The sequence below is a fragment of the Acanthaster planci genome, linkage group LG06 (assembly GCF_054643075.1).
Source record: "Acanthaster planci isolate LZ-2023a linkage group LG06, COTS_SCS, whole genome shotgun sequence".
NCBI lineage: Eukaryota > Metazoa > Echinodermata > Asteroidea > Valvatida > Acanthasteridae > Acanthaster > Acanthaster planci.
In genome coordinates, this window is record NC_141782.1 from 21853327 (window position 1) to 21870651 (window position 17325).

General features: G+C 42.2%; 2 protein-coding genes across 3 annotated transcripts; both read right to left on the reverse strand.

Annotated features, from left to right (window-relative positions):
• Nucleotides 1–207: 207 nt before the first annotated feature.
• LOC110980086 (lathosterol oxidase-like) lies at nt 208–3034 on the reverse strand. 2 transcript variants are annotated; one of them, XM_022236418.2, is made up of 4 exons: nt 2623–3034; nt 2162–2442; nt 1407–1548; nt 208–1275 (listed from the first exon to the last, which is right to left on the reverse strand). In XM_022236418.2, exons 2-4 carry the CDS (start codon nt 2372–2374, stop codon nt 740–742), a joined length of 891 nt encoding a protein of 296 aa, XP_022092110.2. In that variant the 5' UTR covers nt 2375–2442; nt 2623–3034; the 3' UTR covers nt 208–739. The 2 variants fall into 2 exon arrangements, with proteins under 2 accessions (XP_022092110.2, XP_086994019.1); XM_087137893.1 differs by having other exon boundaries at nt 2162–2405; nt 2623–3033.
• A 6096-nt stretch (nt 3035–9130) lies between these two features.
• Nucleotides 9131–17185, reverse strand: ahcy (adenosylhomocysteinase). Its single transcript, XM_022236468.2, has 8 exons — nt 17049–17185; nt 15839–16029; nt 15074–15302; nt 13216–13328; nt 12520–12727; nt 12092–12294; nt 11609–11803; nt 9131–10698 (listed from the first exon to the last, which is right to left on the reverse strand). Exons 1-8 carry the CDS (start codon nt 17083–17085, stop codon nt 10567–10569), a joined length of 1308 nt encoding a protein of 435 aa, XP_022092160.1. The 5' UTR covers nt 17086–17185; the 3' UTR covers nt 9131–10566.
• Nucleotides 17186–17325: the final 140 nt, after the last annotated feature.

Consider the following 17325-nt stretch of genomic DNA (forward strand, 5'->3'; position numbering starts at 1 on the left):
TTTTTTTTCGAACTGCAACAACTTTCCAAATTTAGAAATGTGCATGTCGTACATCAGACATTCGTTGTTTCAATGTGCTGTTCTTGAGGAGATGAAGTGTCAGACCAGCGTACTTTTAAAAGTGGTCAAGAATTATGCACTATCGCGTGTTAATAATATAATAATAATATAAATTTATTCATTTATAAAGAGCAAATTTCAAATAGATATGTTCAAACGCGCTGTACAATGAAGACATTAAGCGTGGAACAATGAATACATTTAAACATGGTGGAGCCGATGGCATACAAGGGCGCCTCGGGCAGCCGCCAAGCGACCCACATTCACCAACATTCACCAACATCAGTAAAGAGAAGACAGTGAGAAGCAGTTACAATTTTCGAGGTGGGAGGAAAACCAGAGGAATGTTCTAGGTAAAACCCACGGAATCAGGTAGGGACTGAAAACCCAATCCACAGGTGGACCGGGCCGGGAATCGAACCCGGGACCACAGAGGTGGAAGGCGAGGAAAGAACTACCTTGCCAACCTGACTCCCCATGTGTTCAAAGACAATCAAACATCACTTTCTATCCACCGTGACACTGTACCAAAAATTCTTCTTTGTTTGGCTTAAATAATACCAATCTATCTTTTGTGATTGTGTGAAGGTCTAGATTGCAGCTATTTCTCGAACAATTGGCGGCTGAGTAATAGTTAGTGTAGGTTTGGCTTGGAGTTCGAATTTATTCAGAAGTGACTTCAACCTTCGTGAGCTTTACCAACATATCCGTTACATTCACCTTCATCAATGACCTTAGTGGCTTTCTTGTTGACTGCATCCACCAGGGACACGCCCTCGTACACCGAGGGACTTCGGTACGAGCCCGCAATGCGATCCCAAAACGTGAAGTACTGACCATAATTGTAGTTGTAAAACAGATGATGATCGGTGTGATGCGCAGAGCCGTTGATAAACGGTCTGAGCACCGTTGGTACCCGATAATCACCGTCGTGAATGCTGATGGTCCAAACAATTACCAGGAAGAAGAGAACCAAGTAAGCGTGCCTATTGGTTGGGAAGATGCAGGGGTAGATGTGGTAAGGGACGCTTTGAAGGAATCCATCGACAGGGTGGAAAGCGATGCTGGCGAATGGAGTAGGAATCTTCCATTTGTGATGCTGCTTGTGTAGATGACGGTAGATGTAGCGGTGATGTAAGAAACGATGAATCCAGTAGATGAGGCAATCACTGAACAAGATGAGTCCCACAGAATCGCGGATGACCAGGACTATCGCTGTATAGGGGTGAGGAGTAGAACGCAGAAGTTATAGTGCAACACTAGTATTAGATTGCTCTTACTTTAGCACCCTGGATGTTGTCACAGGACTTCACTGACTTTCTCCGACAATACCCAGGCTTTCTTACCTTCATAAACCGTAACATCAATCTCGTCCATTGAGTACAGCTTGGAATAGCCGCGGAGCTCGAGTAAAAGAACAACTGATGTCAATAGGCACAAGAAGATTCCTGCAGTCAGTGACATCCACATCTCCCGACGAATTTGGTTCTGGAAGAAGAGGTGACAAGCCCCAAAATGAGGATCAATCATTACTATGGGTTTGCACACTCTGTTATAAAGTTAAATTTTCCCCTCGATTAAAACTAACTCACACCTTTTCAAGACTTCGAAATTTTCCCTAGAATTGGGAATATAATAACATATTTGAACATCACCTATCGATGTTATTTTATTCACACTGAAATTGTAATCCTGGCAATGCATCTTTCATAGTTTTGCTAGTTAAATTTTTCATAGTCTGACAGTTAAATATAAATTCTGGTAAAAAACTTTACGACTGTGACACTTTCTGTCTATTCATATCTCAAGAAAGTCCGGCAAAGTTTTTAAAATTTTGAAAGGAAATTGTCCTTTTGTGACTTTACTCAATTTTAAAATTCAGGGTGTAGTTAACAATGCATGTTACCTTGCTGACCATTGTATAAATGCTTACTGATGGGATCACTGCCCTGACTACTTTTCAATGTTACAAAACAAAAGAAAAAATTAATACATTCAAATTTCATCATCTATAATTTGGAGTAGAATAGGCCTACTGCCTTTGAGGAATTTCGTCATATGAATGTTACAAGTATTCTTTAATGGTCATAAGGCAACACACCTTCAGAAACAGTGGATGCTTCATTAGTCGATGGTCAAAGATGAACCAGAAGACGAGTGGGGACACTGTAAGATAGATCGTTGTGCCACCGATGTAACAGAGAATGGCGGAAGAAAAGCACTGGCGTAGCCAGTAGTCTTCACTCCAGTCCCCGGGATAGATGTTGTATTTTGTGAAGAAGTAACGGTCCGCGATGTCAACGACCAAATCCATTTTGATTAGCCTCGTAGAAAAACTGACGAACCTTGATTGAGAGAATAACCGAGAGAGATGACAACTAGCTGAAAGTAACAGACCCGATAAGATTGAGTAACATGTTGAATAGTGACACAAACGAAGACAGACTGAACAGTTTAGGACATCACGCCCAACCTTTAGCTATATACACCATGTGTGCGCAGTTATGGATTTCTACAACTTGACTGACACGTTTTTTCTGTCCGTGGTAGTTGAAAGCCTACCTTGATAGGATTTCAGACTGTTAGGGAACGGCAGTGCAGCGCTGACCAAGAAGCAGACAAAAGTTGAAGAGTCCCGATGTCAAGGGCGCCCCTTTTTATATCGTTCATCTTCCTCTCTGCGCCAAAGTTTCTCGAACTTTTGAATGAACTTCTTGTGTGCGCATACGTCGGATTGTTGATTGGCTGCTGATGTTACACATAACCAGAGTTCGACGATACAGTTGTAGATCTGGATCTCAAAACAAACAGTGTGGATATAAATAGTTTGATTTTGAGTTCATTTAGAGCACAGAAATTTGAATTTGGTTTGCAGTGTTCATTTTGAAAAAAAATAATCATGAACAAAAATAGAATACTCTCAAAATAGAAATCCTTCTCATGTAGGCCCCACTTCAAATTTTCTGCTGCAGTGGTAATCGTTTTGCGGTAAGAAAAATGATGTTGATAATATTCTGCTTGCCTTTTTGCAATCTGGACAGAAAGTTCGAGGTTGAACACGAGTGTGTCTAGGTCAACGAACTTGTGGGGAACCAGAGAGTAACTCAAATTGTTTCTAAACGTACAAGGTCGTGAAGGGCATGAAGAAGTGTTCATTCTTATCCCTTTCCGAAAGTATGAATAACTTTGGCCATCAGGGATGACTGTAATACATTTCAAGACACAACTTAAGATATTTTAGTGTTGCGTGAAAATTAGAGTTCGTGGACAAATGGTTAAATTGGTACAATGTTATATTATTTTCTGCTGCTGAAGTCGACGCAATGCGCGTTTGGAAAGGGGCGACAGATTTCGCTCATTATGATTGGCCCACGCGTTGCAAACTCCTGGAGGCGTGCTATTGCCCGTATTGGTCCAGGTTCGAATCACAACAAGATCTTCAACGGATTGGGTTTAATCTGTCCGATTACTATTTTAGGTTTTCCCTTGAATGGGGTATCATCATCTCTTAAACTGAAACGTTCAGCATCCATTTCTCTGTGTTCTTTCGCCCGTGACGTTTATAGATCAACAGCCTTAACAACGGTCCGGTACTGGTACTGTCCAATAAACACTAACGAGGCCTCAGCTTTTAAAATAAAACCACAAGGATTCCTTAATTTAATAAAAAAATCAAAACAAACAAACAAATAAAAATAAGCAACGAAATTCTGCATGAAGAGGGCCCAAAGATCCAACCCGACCCACTGCCGCAGCAATTATTCCGCCCTCGCAAGTCAAAAAGTTCGCAAAGTTCGTTCCTCGTATCCCAAAATATATTGAGCAAACTTCAACGTCGGCGAAGTATTTCATCGCACTTCTTTGTTTGCCTGGTGTATAAAATCGACTGTACCTTCAGAGTAAACATAACGCCAAAGTGTGAAAAGTTCGTTGACGTTGACTAAAAAAAAAGAAGATAAAACGGACCTCTATGAAAGCGTGCGCTTAAGGAGAGGAGATGGTCACTGTAAACAAGAGACCAACGATCGACGAACGAAAAAATTGAAAATTTGAACCCCCCCAAAAAATGGGGACATCTAGAAAGATAGGGAAAAGATTACTGACTTTTCTGTGACTCCTTAAGGTTTTGGGTGGTGTTTTTGCTGCGCAAAGTACATATATCTGGTTCTATTACTACCACACATGAACCTTTGACTTTGCTGGTGGATATAACAGTTGTCGAATATATATCATGAACTGCAAAGGAGCAGACGGGCTGTAACACAATGGCATTTTCGCTGAGAGTTAGAGGCACTCCAAATTTTCTTTCTTTAGAAATTAAACCTGCCAGCATCATAGAAACGGTACTTTTGTCTTTTTGTCCGAGGATTGAGGATTATTTCCTGGAAGAGAAAAATTTGACAGTCTGTACAAACTAAAATCCTGTTTTATGCCACTGGTCTATCAGACGACAGTAGCTAAATGAATCGTGCCAATTAGTGTTCCCCGGCCCTAGTCATGCCACAACGGACAATGCACTGAGCCTCGAGCTTTTCTGAACAACGGAGGCTCCTTTGATCGTTTGTAAACTTCGCTGGTTAACGAATGAATCATGAAATGCACGCGTTACGGTCGGATCGCTACCAACAACATGAACACACCCGACCAACATGGCTTTTTTTTCAAACGATGAGGGGGTGCTTCTGCTCGAGGCGGATAAACCACGCTAAGCGCTGAAAGGACATAAAAGTGTGGTATTTAAGTACGTTTGACGTACCTTGTGAAACCGAGAAAGTGAAAATTATAAATTATCTTGGCATGTATACATAGAAAGAGAATTACTATCTCATTGCAAGGGTGAGACCAAGCTGTTGAGAAGCTGGTTGATATGCTAAGTGTGTGCAATGAAGCGGGAGCAGGGTGTGGCTACATAAGGCATTGGTATGCGGGAGAGTGTCATTGGGGGGAGCGGATTAGCGTAGCGGTTCATCCTCACTTTGCACCAATGAGGCCCGGGTTCGAGTCCCGGCTTGGCCCAGGCTTTAAGTGCATTTGGTTTTCAGTCCATACTCGCTCTCGCAGGTTTTCTCCGGGCACTTCGGTTTCCTCCTGCCTCTAAAACTGGACCTTCTTCCTAACTCCGTAATGTGATGCTGATTAATAAATTGTATGAATAAGCGTACAGTTATTGGCGCAAAGCGCCATTAAAACAAAACACTTATATCTTCACGCAGTTTCATGCATGTTTTCCAAATGGATACCAATTCCGCTGACGAGGTATTCTCAGATAACTCTGCTGGACCGTCCCACATTAACCTTAGCCAGTTGTCTGCGATATTGGACAATAAGATCGACATATTTAAGAGAGCTTTCCAAAGAATCTTCGGCTCAGCTTCATTCCGCAGTAAAACGGGCCAAATTGACCACAGTAGCGTTCAAAATAAGGTTGCAAACACCAATTCACACAAAACGAAGAAGTCAAAGACAAGTTTGAAGACGCAACCTCAAGTATCGATGCAGGGAAACTAAAGGATCTCCTGAAAGAAAGTACTCCCCTCATAGACAAGCGTCAAAAGATTATCAAAATCGCAGACACCCACGGCTGGGATACGGTCCAGGCTTATGCTAGCGACGACCTTGCTAGTGATAGTGAGGATAACTTGCGGCTTTCAAGAGCAGTCAGACGAGCAGAGTTCAAGAGACAACAGAAGGACCGACAACGCCACAGAAGCACCAGACGCCGTACTAATTTTCATCCCTCAACCTTTGGCAACCTCCCACAAGACACCTCCAGAGTGCTCGCAACTCCTCGCCAACAAGGGAAGGCAGCAACTAGATCTAACCAGACTTGCTGGGCTTGCAGACAGATCAGACACTTCCAGTATCGGTGTCCTCAGAGAGCTGGAGGAGGACAGCAGTGAGCCTTTAAAGTTAAGTAGTTCTATTTGGTGTTTAGACCATGAAATTCAAAATGCCATCCTTGATTCCAAATTTGTTGGTGTCGTGAGTTGTTTGCACCATTGCAAGCAGTGTTGGTTCGATCACCCCGATCCACCTTTGTTTGTCCAAAATATACTGGACCACAATTATGTAATTCCATTCCGAGAGTTTCCTCCTAAAGCCTTATTGAAAAATAACAAGTCCAGTTTAGATCACCCCGAGTTCGCCGCCCAAGCAATATCAAAATTGCTAGCTACAGGAAGCAACACAAAACAAGCATCCGCACGTCATGTAGTTAATCCTCCTACAGTATCCGAGGGTAAGAAATTAAGGATCGTCTTAGACCTCAGACACGTGAACCAGTCTACTAACTTACCTAAGTTCAAATATGAAGGTTTGCCTTCGGCAGATATGTTTTCTGAGAAGTTCTTTTTTTTTACATTTGACCTAGAATCTGGCTACCATCACATAGATATTTTTGTCCCACATCGTAAATTTTTAGGTTTCAGTTGGAAGTTCGAAAAGGAAATTCGATATTTTATTTTTAACATCCTTCCTTTCGGTTTAAATACAGCCAGTCAGTGTTTTTCCAGCCCTTAGTCAGGAGATGGCGCAGCATGGGCCACTCCGCCATCATGTATATTGAAGATGGCATTTCTGGTCACGTAGATAATACTTCAGCTTCGGCAGCAAGTCAAATTGTCCAAAAAGACTTGGCATTCACCGGTTGGAAAGTATCTTGATCAAAAAGCGATTTGGCCCAGACAGTTAGGTCAATGGTTGGGAATGGTAGTTGACACAGTTTCTGTGCAATTCGCTGCCAGAAGAAAAGAAGCTGTCAAAACTTCAGTTCGCTGTGTGTTAGTGTTTGGATAATAGTAGGGACTACAAAGCGTTTTCACTCTTTGAAATTTAGAGATTAGGTTTCCCCATATCTGCATCCCCTGCCGTAGGTCAACTAACCAGACTGTTTACACGGCATTTATACTGAGCCATCGAATCACGTGAAACTTGGTCAAGCAAAATTGTGCTGTCCCCAGGTTGTATATCAGAATTACAGTTTTGGCAGAAGAATCTAACTGACATTAACGGCGCCCCTGCCAGTTGCCGCTTCCGCAGTTTTCCCTGACGCGAGTGATTATGGTTTCGGTGGTTTCTGTGTGCAGTTCGCAGATTCCTTATGCACGGGTCTATGGTCAGATTCTGAGACAAAGGAGAGTTCGACAAAAAGAGAGCTCAGAGCGGTGATACATTGTGTTCCATGGGTCCAAAGTTGTCCAGCCATAAACTGAAATGGTTCACAGACAGTTAGAACTCATGCCGTATTATATCGGTTGGAAGTACCAACTCAGAGCTGCATGATCTTAGTATTGAACTATATAACACCTGTTTGCAATTTAATGTCACCATAGAGCTTGAGTGGCTTCCCAGGGAGCAAAACGCACGTGCAGATCAAATAAGCAGAATTGTTGATCCAGACGACTGGTCGCTTAATAGAAGTATATTCACAATACTAAACCGCATTCGATCGACAGATTCGCTTGTTAATATATCACTCAGTTACATAGATTTAATTCCAGATATCGGACAACGGGCATAACAGACAACGAAAACCTCAATACACTGGCTTCAGCATTCCAGGACACCGTATTAGCATCGAAGGCCACTTCTACAACAGTCAAGTATTCATCCGGTTGGGGGCGTTGGAGAGCGTTCGCTCAGCATCACAAACTGCAAGTTTTCCCTGTAAAGCGTACTGACTTGGCGATATAAATTATATCCAGCATTTATCTAGTTCCAGTTCGTCGGTTGCGCCAATTGACACCGCTATTTACAGTATTCGCTGGGCACACACGCTTGCTGGACTTCCTTCACCAACAGAGGATGACTTCACAAAAGTGGTTGCAGAGGGAGTTAGGCGCTCTTTGGCCAAGCCAAAGTCTCCCAAAGAACCAATTACAGAAACTCTCACGAAGTTAGTCAAAGATAGAGGCGGTTAAGGACGCTTCGCTCGCCGACGTGCGTTTGCTGTTCATATGTCTTGTGCCAAACGCAGGATTGTTACGATGCAGCGAGTTAACTGCACTCAAAGTTCGAGACCTGTCATTTTTCCCTGATCATGTGACAATTCACGTTGGAAAAACGACCAATACAGGCAAGGACATACGGTATACACCGCCAGATCGGGCAATCCTACGTATATTTCAGTGCTTTGTGCTTCGGATTCTCCCTCTAATTATTTGGTATGTGATCTAAGGCGCAACAAACGTAGCCTCAAACCAACCAGCAGACCACTATCTTACGGTACAGTAAGAGACATCATTCGCAAGGTCCTTAGTCAATACGTCGATAACGTTGCATCTTTGGGCACGCACAGTCTCCGAGCAGGTGGAGTCTCTGAAGTTCTTACATTAACGAAAGATGTATTGTAAAACAAGGATGGAAATCCTCTTCGTCTAAGGACGTGTATATAAAAGACTTTGTCAAATAAGCTAGCAGTCACCCGAGCTATGAATCTGTAAGATTTAATCCGTTATTTCGTAACACGATATTATACTTACAGACCAATTTTTCCAGGTTTAAAGATGTTTCACCACTTCTATGTTTGAACGAAATGGGAAATCCATTGGCAAAGACAAGGCAGGCCTTAAAAGTGTAATTCTAGACTCGGCCTACAACTAACTTTGTCCTCGCTATAAGTAGCGAAACGTTTATTAAATAGAATTGGTGACCGTCAACCATAGCAAGAGTATAACAGTTATACAAATGTATCAATTGTCTGTGTATTTCGGTTGGGGTGTGGGAACCGAGTAAAGATTAAGGATATCCACATCGATGGTGCGTGGACCCGACAGGTTGTGTAGGTTAGGGTTTTTCTACGTAGTCCTATAAAGTAGCATGAGACGAAATAGTTAAAGTACAACGTAGATGTAACATCGAAATCCAGCCGAGGGTGGGGGAGGCGGTGGTGAGGGGAATGAGTTTATTTTCCAAGTTTTTCGAAACTGCCGGGGAAAAGGAATTTTCCAATAATGTACGTGAAACCAGCGAGTACGGTTTGACGCATGAACAACTTGCTATTTATAGAATTTGTGATACGAGTAAAATCAAAGGGTTGCATCTCCTCCAAGAAACTACCGCAAACTCAGTGCAATGTCCAGCAACCTTCTTTTATTAATGTGACCAAAATATTTTCCTGCATTTAAAGCCAAGTTGCAACTTGTTGGGAATTCAATATCTAAAACCAAACTTTGTTCCTGCAACAAAAAAGCTCCACAAAAGGTATTCACAATCCACACAACTGACAAGGTATAACACTTGGAATGATATAATTTCAAACTAAAACTTAATGAGTACGTAGAATCACACCCGGAATACAAAAAAAGGCTACTTGGTCTACAAAATATACATGTAATTAAAATTGTGAATTTTCTTCAAGAACAAAGAAAGTAAAAAAAAAACATGACTAAAGCTGCCAGGGAATAAAATTCCCAGCGCTATCAACACTGCATATTAAGCCAAGGTCTTACCAATAAAAGATCTCATCTAATAATAAATCTCTTCATCGATTTGATTAACTCTGTAGATTGGTTCAGACTTTTCTGCCCAAAGTTCAACATGCAATAACACCCATGCAGAAATGACAAGACCCCAACACCATCAACAACAAATGGTAATTTCATCATACATGACCCACAGAGGGCACCCTTCACAGCAACAAATCCCTTGGGAGATCCTTCCCAACGAATCTAGCAGACACTGTCAGAAGCACGCTGGACAACACTTGTAAACAATAACCAAAATAACAGATTTTGTCCCCTTTCAAAGTTTACATGTGTTTTTAATATTTGAGGCGTGGCAGATACAAGAAGAGGGCACTCTTTGGTTTCGGTTTGTGCGCAGACATACAAACCCCATAGACAGGCAGCTCCCATTCAAACAACAGCAGGGTACAGTAGCAAGGATAGAACCCGACTAAAGTCAAAACCGTGGACCAATTCACCCCTTGGTATGATACCGTGCATGATATGGGGCCGATGGGTACCCCCCATGTCCAGTCCCTATCCACACTCACACCCCCCCCCGATGTCTGTAAAGAATTCCTGAGATTCCAATCAAACAATGACCAACACAAAGGTGGGGGGGGGCTGCTCTCCACCCCATATACCATTCCAAAGCAATATACATCACAAGAAGTTTGGCTGGTAACCTGATTTGTCAAGCATGGCTTTTTCAAGCTTAAACAAATTTTTCGCTTAACCCTAACGCTCCTGAATCCTTCACCTGTTGGAGGATTGAGGAGGGTTAGGGTTAAGCAGTGCTATGAAATTGGCGCCTGATTAAAGAACTATCTGTACATATACATTGATCAGTTTCCCAACAAAACCACATCAGTGGGATATTGTAATTAGTTATAAATCTCTCAGTAAATGATGACATTAAATGCTGATCAATGTTTTCCATTGTATACTGGTGGAGCTTACATATAGGATAGAGTCAACCCAACAATTTTTCTCTCCCGGTTCCCAGAATGACCAGATGTAAACACAGCATGACGCTATCACATCTCTGGGTTTGGGTTCTCGTTTAGTAGCGGTAGAAATCTGGCTTGTAGGGACCATCAACAGGCATGCTGAGGTATTCAGACTGCTTGGGACTGAGCTTAGTCAGCTTGACGTCCAGGTGATCCAGGTGAAGACGAGCTACCTCCTCATCCAGCTAAAGGGAGAGAAGGATGATGGTTAATCAACTTATCTTTCTTCATGTAGTTTGTCGGCAACCTCAGGACACAAGCTCTCGGACAAGCACTGAGCATACAGTGTTTATTAACCCTATTACCCTCCTAAATCCTTCACCTGTTGGAGGACTGAGGAGTGTTAGGGTTAATACATACGTTGGGTAAGGGCAAAACCCGTTATATAAATTAACATCTCGCAAGTGCAAAAATACATCTTAAAAAATAGCCGACCCCGGCAAGCTCGGTGGTCGAGTGGTTAAGACGTTTGCACTAGTAAGCAGGAGGTCGTGGGTTCGAGTCCCACCCGAGTAAGCTTGTGACTTTTTTTGCATGCTCTCGGACAAGCACTGAGCATACAGCATTTATTAATATATACGTTGGGCAAGGGCAAAACCCGTTATATAAATTAACCTCAGGACACATAAGACTTCCTTAGTGAATCTCTCCAGAACGGTGGAAAGGACAGCGTTAACGCACAATTATCGTGATGGTACCACAGGGAAATAGGCCATTCAAAAAGGAGTAAGTACTTTGGCAATCACTTCCACATGCAAAAGCCTGCCACACTCTGCCAACCAAGGTTACAATGTGTTCAGGGTACAGACTTTCTGGAGGCATAATCAATGATTAGTATCAACTTTAACTCTCCCAGATTCTTCAAATCCTCAGAACACCAGAAAGATTTACAGGACAGAGAGCGATTGAGCCAATAGAGACTATTACTTTACATTGGCCTGGAATGTAAGAGAAAAGTTTTATGACTGAGCCAAGATCTGGAAGACACAGGAATTTTCCCAGCAAAAATGTGTCAGTTGGCACAAGTTTTGCTCCAGGACACCTGGCAGAAAGAGAATTTTTGCGGAGGGGGCATGCGGTGAGTACAATACAAACCTTCTTGGGCAACATGTAGACCCCCAAGGGGTACTGGTCAGTCTTGGCCCACAGCTCAATCTGAGCCAACACCTGGTTGGTGAACGAGTTGGACATGACGAAGCTGGGATGGCCCATGGCGCAGCCAAGGTTGACTAGACGGCCTTCGGCCAGGACAATCAGATGATGGCCGTTGGATAGAGTGAAGCGGTCAACCTGTGATGAGCAAACAATCAGGTTCAAGTCTGTTGACAGCTGCAAAGTTGGATGTAGCTTTGACAAAATTTGGCACACAGCCAAGCTAAGAGATTAGCGGTACGGTGTAATCACATCCTCTTGCTGAATGAAGAAAAGGGCTTAATAACACAACCTAACACCATACTGTCCCTTAATGATTGTCTCTTACCCAGTTTCCGGTTCAAACTAGATTGGCAAAGCTTCTTTCCTATGCTTAGTTGGTACATGGACTGACCTCCAATGGTCAAGTAGCCAAACAAGACTGACCTGGGGCTTGATGTTCTCTTTGGTAGCATTATCCTCCAGCCACTTGAGGTCCAGCTCACAGTCAAAGTGACCGATGTTGCAGATGATGGCATTCTCCTTCATCTTCAGGAAGTGCTCTTTGGTGATGATGTTTGCACAGCCCGTTGCCGTGACGAAGATGTTGGCCCTCGCACAAGCATCCTCCATGGTGGTGACTTCATAGCCTGAAATCCACAACAAAGAGCAGTTTTTCATACAGGTGACCGGATCTTGCAAAATGAGTCATAAGTTAATTTTTTTGGTAATTTTATTTTAGTCTACACTAAAAAGAGCAAACTGAGCTTTTTGTTTTACTATAAATAATCAAATACTTAAATAATTAATATCACTCAAGTTGGCATCCTGACCCCGCCCCCTTATTTTACAAGTGTGTATACATTTCAACCCACCTTCCATAGCTGCCTGCAGGGCAATGATGGGATCAATCTCAGTGATCAAGACCCGAGCACCAAACGCCCTGAGCGACTGGGCACTCCCTTTGCCGACATCACCGTACCCAGCCACTACGCACACTTTGCCGGCAAGCATGATGTCTGTGGCTCTCTTGATGCCATCCACGAGAGACTCACGGCAGCCATACAGGTTGTCAAATTTGCTCTGCAAGTGTGGAAAGGAAAATCTTCTTTTCTCAATATATCTTTGCTTGGCAATAAATCTTTGTGACAACACCGTGTAATTTCATCAGACTAGTCTGGGCCCAAGGCTCCTGCCCATGGCAAAATATGTGATCAACAGTAAGCAAATTCAAGCGATGACTATCTGACAATCACTGGTCAATTTTCCCTGATAACGGATGCAAAAAATTCATCCTGGGTACTAGGCAAAAATCTACCAATGGTTGACAAAAAGTCACATTTCAAACTTGTCCTCATCTAAGGTTAAGGATGCATTTTGCATTATTACTTTTTCAGTTAATTGCAATATTTTCCGTATCTTGTAATCTGTTACTTTGAAAAAAAAATTATTGTTTACCAGCCAAGTTCAATTTGACAAGCAACATGCTGAAAGTAATTACAAACATGCTAAGACTCCTTTTTCTGTAAGTCCCATATTTTAGTTCCCTATGCATGAATGCTTCCTCATACCTTTGTCACTGAATCGTTAACGTTGATAGCTGGTACTTTGAGTTTGCCTTCCTTCATCATCTTATACAGGTTATGGACACCAGTGGTGGTCTCCTCAGACAAGCCCTTGATATCTGTACAAACCAAAATGAAATGGAGTCCTCACTCTCTGGGTTTTGGGACAAATCATTCAAAGGAGGACTGAGGTCAGTTAGATTGAAGCAAACCAGTAGTTGAAAGTCAAGACAAGAAGTGCCTAATTAGACAAGATTACATAATGGGCCATCTTACCAGTCTACACAGCTACTGGCAATGATTGGCTTGGTATTTGGTCATTCAGTAATTGATGGATTACATGTAAGGCAGACTAGAGATTGTTATGAACAAATTTTGCCAAGTAATCAGAGTTCACTCAGATGGCCCCCAGTAATGGCCAAGGCAAATATGCCAGCTACTGTAAGCACCAACTGCTCCTTACGGGGTTTACTGAGGGAATAAATATGTGCTTGGCCAGTCTTAAACGTGCGTTTAAGACATGCTCAGGAGAATGGACACAGCGAGGGAAATATCAGCGTTCTTTCTCCTGAGCAAAGTCTCAACCGTTAGTTTAAGACTGGCCAAGCACATATTTATTCCCATTCATAAATACCTTTGATTCAGAGTCATAAGAAGTCACTATATGATGGATTTCCAACGATTTTGTTCAAAACTTTACTTTCATTTTCCTGAACACCCCCGTCCATTTTATGGTATAGTCCTTTTGAAAGTTGTCCAATAGAATCCCCTTTAATGAACTTGGCATGCGCGTGGCGCATTCTGTGTGCTGAGTCACACACAGACTGTTGACCAATAGCGGTGGAGAAAACTCGTATCCAGGTGCCCACACGTGATTTATCATCCTTTCTCAGCAGGCATTATCAAATGTTAATACATGGTCATCTTGCACGTTGTCGAATAGGGAGACAATCTGGGGTATTTATGAATAAACAATAGCATCACAGGTGCCTCCATTAACACTGAGTGTATGGTGACTCTGTATTCCAACAGAATCAACAAAAGTGGTTCCTTACTCTACAGCCACTCAGTGTAATAGACAAAAACCATCACTCAAATTGTAACTAGCTAACACACTGTGACTGAAGATTGACCAAGTCATTATTGCTGTTTTGATACGATCACTTTATGCATCACTAAACGACACCTAAGCTGCTTTTAAACTGAGCACAGGAAGTAAATAATTTGTAATCTTGATGGTCAGGGGTAATAACCCTGATGCATTAATAACTATCTCAAACTTTGAAGGTACCAGCATATATACATTGCATCACAATGCACAATGTTGGCCAACTCATTCTACTATCATTCTTATTGTATGCGGCTGATCCTACCATCAAAATGGACCTTGGCATTTTGATGCACTCACAAGCGTACAACCTCGGCACCGTTATTTTGCACGGTGCTTTGTCTAACGGGTCACAGTGGACTCAGCTTCACGTTAGGTTTTTCATAAAGCTGAACAGGTTCCTCTATTAATTAACCGAGCAAAAACCGATTCTATTTCTATGCCAAAGTTTTGCCTTTAACCGGAAAAGAAAACTAACTCTGACCTATTTGCCTGAAATTTCAGGTATACAGGAAATGTTGATATGATTTTGGCGCCAATGTTGTGTAAATACAGCATGAAATCGGACTATTGTAGAAGAACTTACGTCCCAAGAACGTATAAGCCCATCTGTACTGGTGTTGATAACCTTTTGTTTGATGTCAACAACTGTGATGTCCATTCCCAGCATAGACTTTCTACCAATAGTCTCAAGAACAACCTATACAAATCAATCCAAAACAGCAACGTCACTTGGTAGGTGATGGGTAATCTTACCAGCCAAGAACTGTGGGTATTTCTCGTGGACCAAGTTGGTCAGATCCCCACCATCGTCAAGGATCATGTTGAGTGGCTGCCCGTCAGGAAAGACCAGAGTTTGCTCAATACACCAGACGTATTCCTCGTCAGTCTCGCCCTTCCACGCATAGACCGGAACACCGGATTTGGCCATAGCGGCGGCTGCATGGTCCTGGGTTGAGAAGATGTTACAGCTTGACCATTGTACCTAGGAGTGAGCAAAGGCAGACCGGTGAAGTTAAGGCCACAAAAAGGCTTCATATTCGAGCATACATATGAGTCCAACTCTTCAAAATGATACTGACAGACAGGAATTAACTCGTCAGGGGTCATGAAACTTACACGAAAATGGGAAAATTTCAGACTGAGTTGAAGATGTGTAAATGATGTGATGCCTGCGAAGTGCTTCGAGGGGAGGGGGAGGAGACTAGAATGGGGCATGAATGTAAGGGGCTACTCTGAAACACCCTCTAAAATTGTTACAAGTCTTGCCGCTAACACCATAAACAAAAGATGAAACACGTCATGAACATTTTTTAACACAGAGATACTGTGGAAATTAAACTTCCACGAAAACAACATATTTCAAGCAATAAAACAAAACCCCAAAATATATGCTTTCCATGGAAAAAAGTTTTACGTCCACTCCATTTAAGCTGGCTCAATGTGACTACAAAATGCTGTTACACCGATGCTCCCCTTTAATCGACTGCATGCATAAATTCCATTTTCAAGTCAGAGTACCTCTGCTCCGAGCTCCTGCAGGGTCTCGATGAGCACGGCCGTCTGGATGGTCATGTGCAAGCAGCCAGCAATGCGAGCTCCTTTCAGCGGCTTGGTAGGTCCATATTTCCTTCTCATCTCCATCAATCCTGGCATCTCATGCTCGGCAAGGACAATCTCCTTACGACCGAAGCCTGCCAAGCTGATGTCAGCTGTGGGTTAGATAAGATAACATTAAGTTGGGAAGAAAGCTGTGACAAAGTAGACGCATCATTTCACAACTAGTCTGTCCAGTGGCATTAGGGTGGCATTTGACTTATATGCTAAATATTTATAAGCCCACACTTACGTTTAGATTATTCAACCCCAAAGGTAGCATCATTATGAATGCAGGTTGTACACTCACAAAAAAAGTAGCGTTCTTTTTAATAAATTGATTCTGATGCCGAGTGCTACAACCAGTGAATTTTATATATGGGGAAATCGATAATTTATTCACAAGAACTTGTGATCAACACTGCAAAATAAATAAAAAGTCACCATAGCTACTTCTAATAATAAAAAAAAGCCTTATAAGATTATTTGCAAAATCTGTCCCTGTTCATGTTATATAGATTGGGCTTTCGTAACCACAAATAAAAGAGGATAATCCTTTCAGAATTTTAATCCCAGGTGAACAAATCGAAATATTCTTGCAAAGTTCATTTATTTAAAGCTTCTGGAGATTTGCAGAGTTTCAAGCTCACTAACACACACTTTAGATGAGAATAGTACAATTAGGCAAAACTATTAATTTTTAGACTGACAGCGATCAGAACAACTGCATGAAAAGAACACAAACGATTCATGGACCAAGTCACGAAGGCAGGTTTTTTTTCCTGTAACATGTCTACAAACTAACCAGAAGAATACTGTTAACCAAAAGTGGGCAACACTGCCGAGCCCAGTATGAAAAAATTTGTTTAAAATGACACCTGAGGTTGTTTAGTACACGCATGGAGGTAGAATCACACGCGTTAAAGATGCGGATTTGGATACATGTTGTCCACGTGCGAATGCATCTCACGAACAGAGGGCGCTATACAAAATTTACAGTCGGGTTCTTCTCCCGGCCGGCAGTAGGAAAAACAACTCTATAGCTTCGATTTACTGAACTAACTAGACCAATTTTTTGATGAGCCTCCAATAGTAAAAAGTAATTATTGTGATCTATATTTTCAAACTGACGCACCAACTTTGTACGGTAGTTTTCCGCCGTTGGCTGCCATTTTGCTCAGAAACTCAAAGTACCGAGAGGCCACTTCCACGATCCGCACACAACGGTGACTAGTTATCAAAGAGGCATTACATTTGTGACCGAGCGGTTTTATCATGTACCAGCACATGACGTCACAAGTGTGTCTTTTGTTGGTCAAATTACTGAAAGCAAATTTACATGTTATATTAATACTCTGGAACTGACAGATTACAAGAGATTTGGTGCATGTTAAAATATGCCAAAGTATCTT

Excerpts from the sequence above, each read along its gene's own strand:
- ahcy (XM_022236468.2), bottom strand. The coding sequence starts at position 17,085 with ATGGCAGCCAACGGCGGAAAACTACCGTACAAAGTTG. Across the intron at positions 13,329-15,073 it reads ATACCCACAGTTCTTGGCTG|ATATCAAGGGCTTGTCTGAG; the intron begins GTAAGATTACCC and ends TGGTTTGTACAG. Across the intron at positions 11,804-12,091 it reads AAGAGAACATCAAGCCCCAG|GTTGACCGCTTCACTCTATC; the intron begins GTCAGTCTTGTT and ends TGCTCATCACAG.
- LOC110980086 (XM_022236418.2), bottom strand. The coding sequence starts at position 2,374 with ATGGATTTGGTCGTTGACATCGCGGACCGTTACTTCTTCACAAAATAC. Across the intron at positions 1,549-2,161 it reads AGCATCCACTGTTTCTGAAG|AACCAAATTCGTCGGGAGAT; the intron begins GTGTGTTGCCTT and ends CTCTTCTTCCAG. Across the intron at positions 1,276-1,406 it reads TGATGTTACGGTTTATGAAG|CGATAGTCCTGGTCATCCGC; the intron begins GTAAGAAAGCCT and ends ACCCCTATACAG.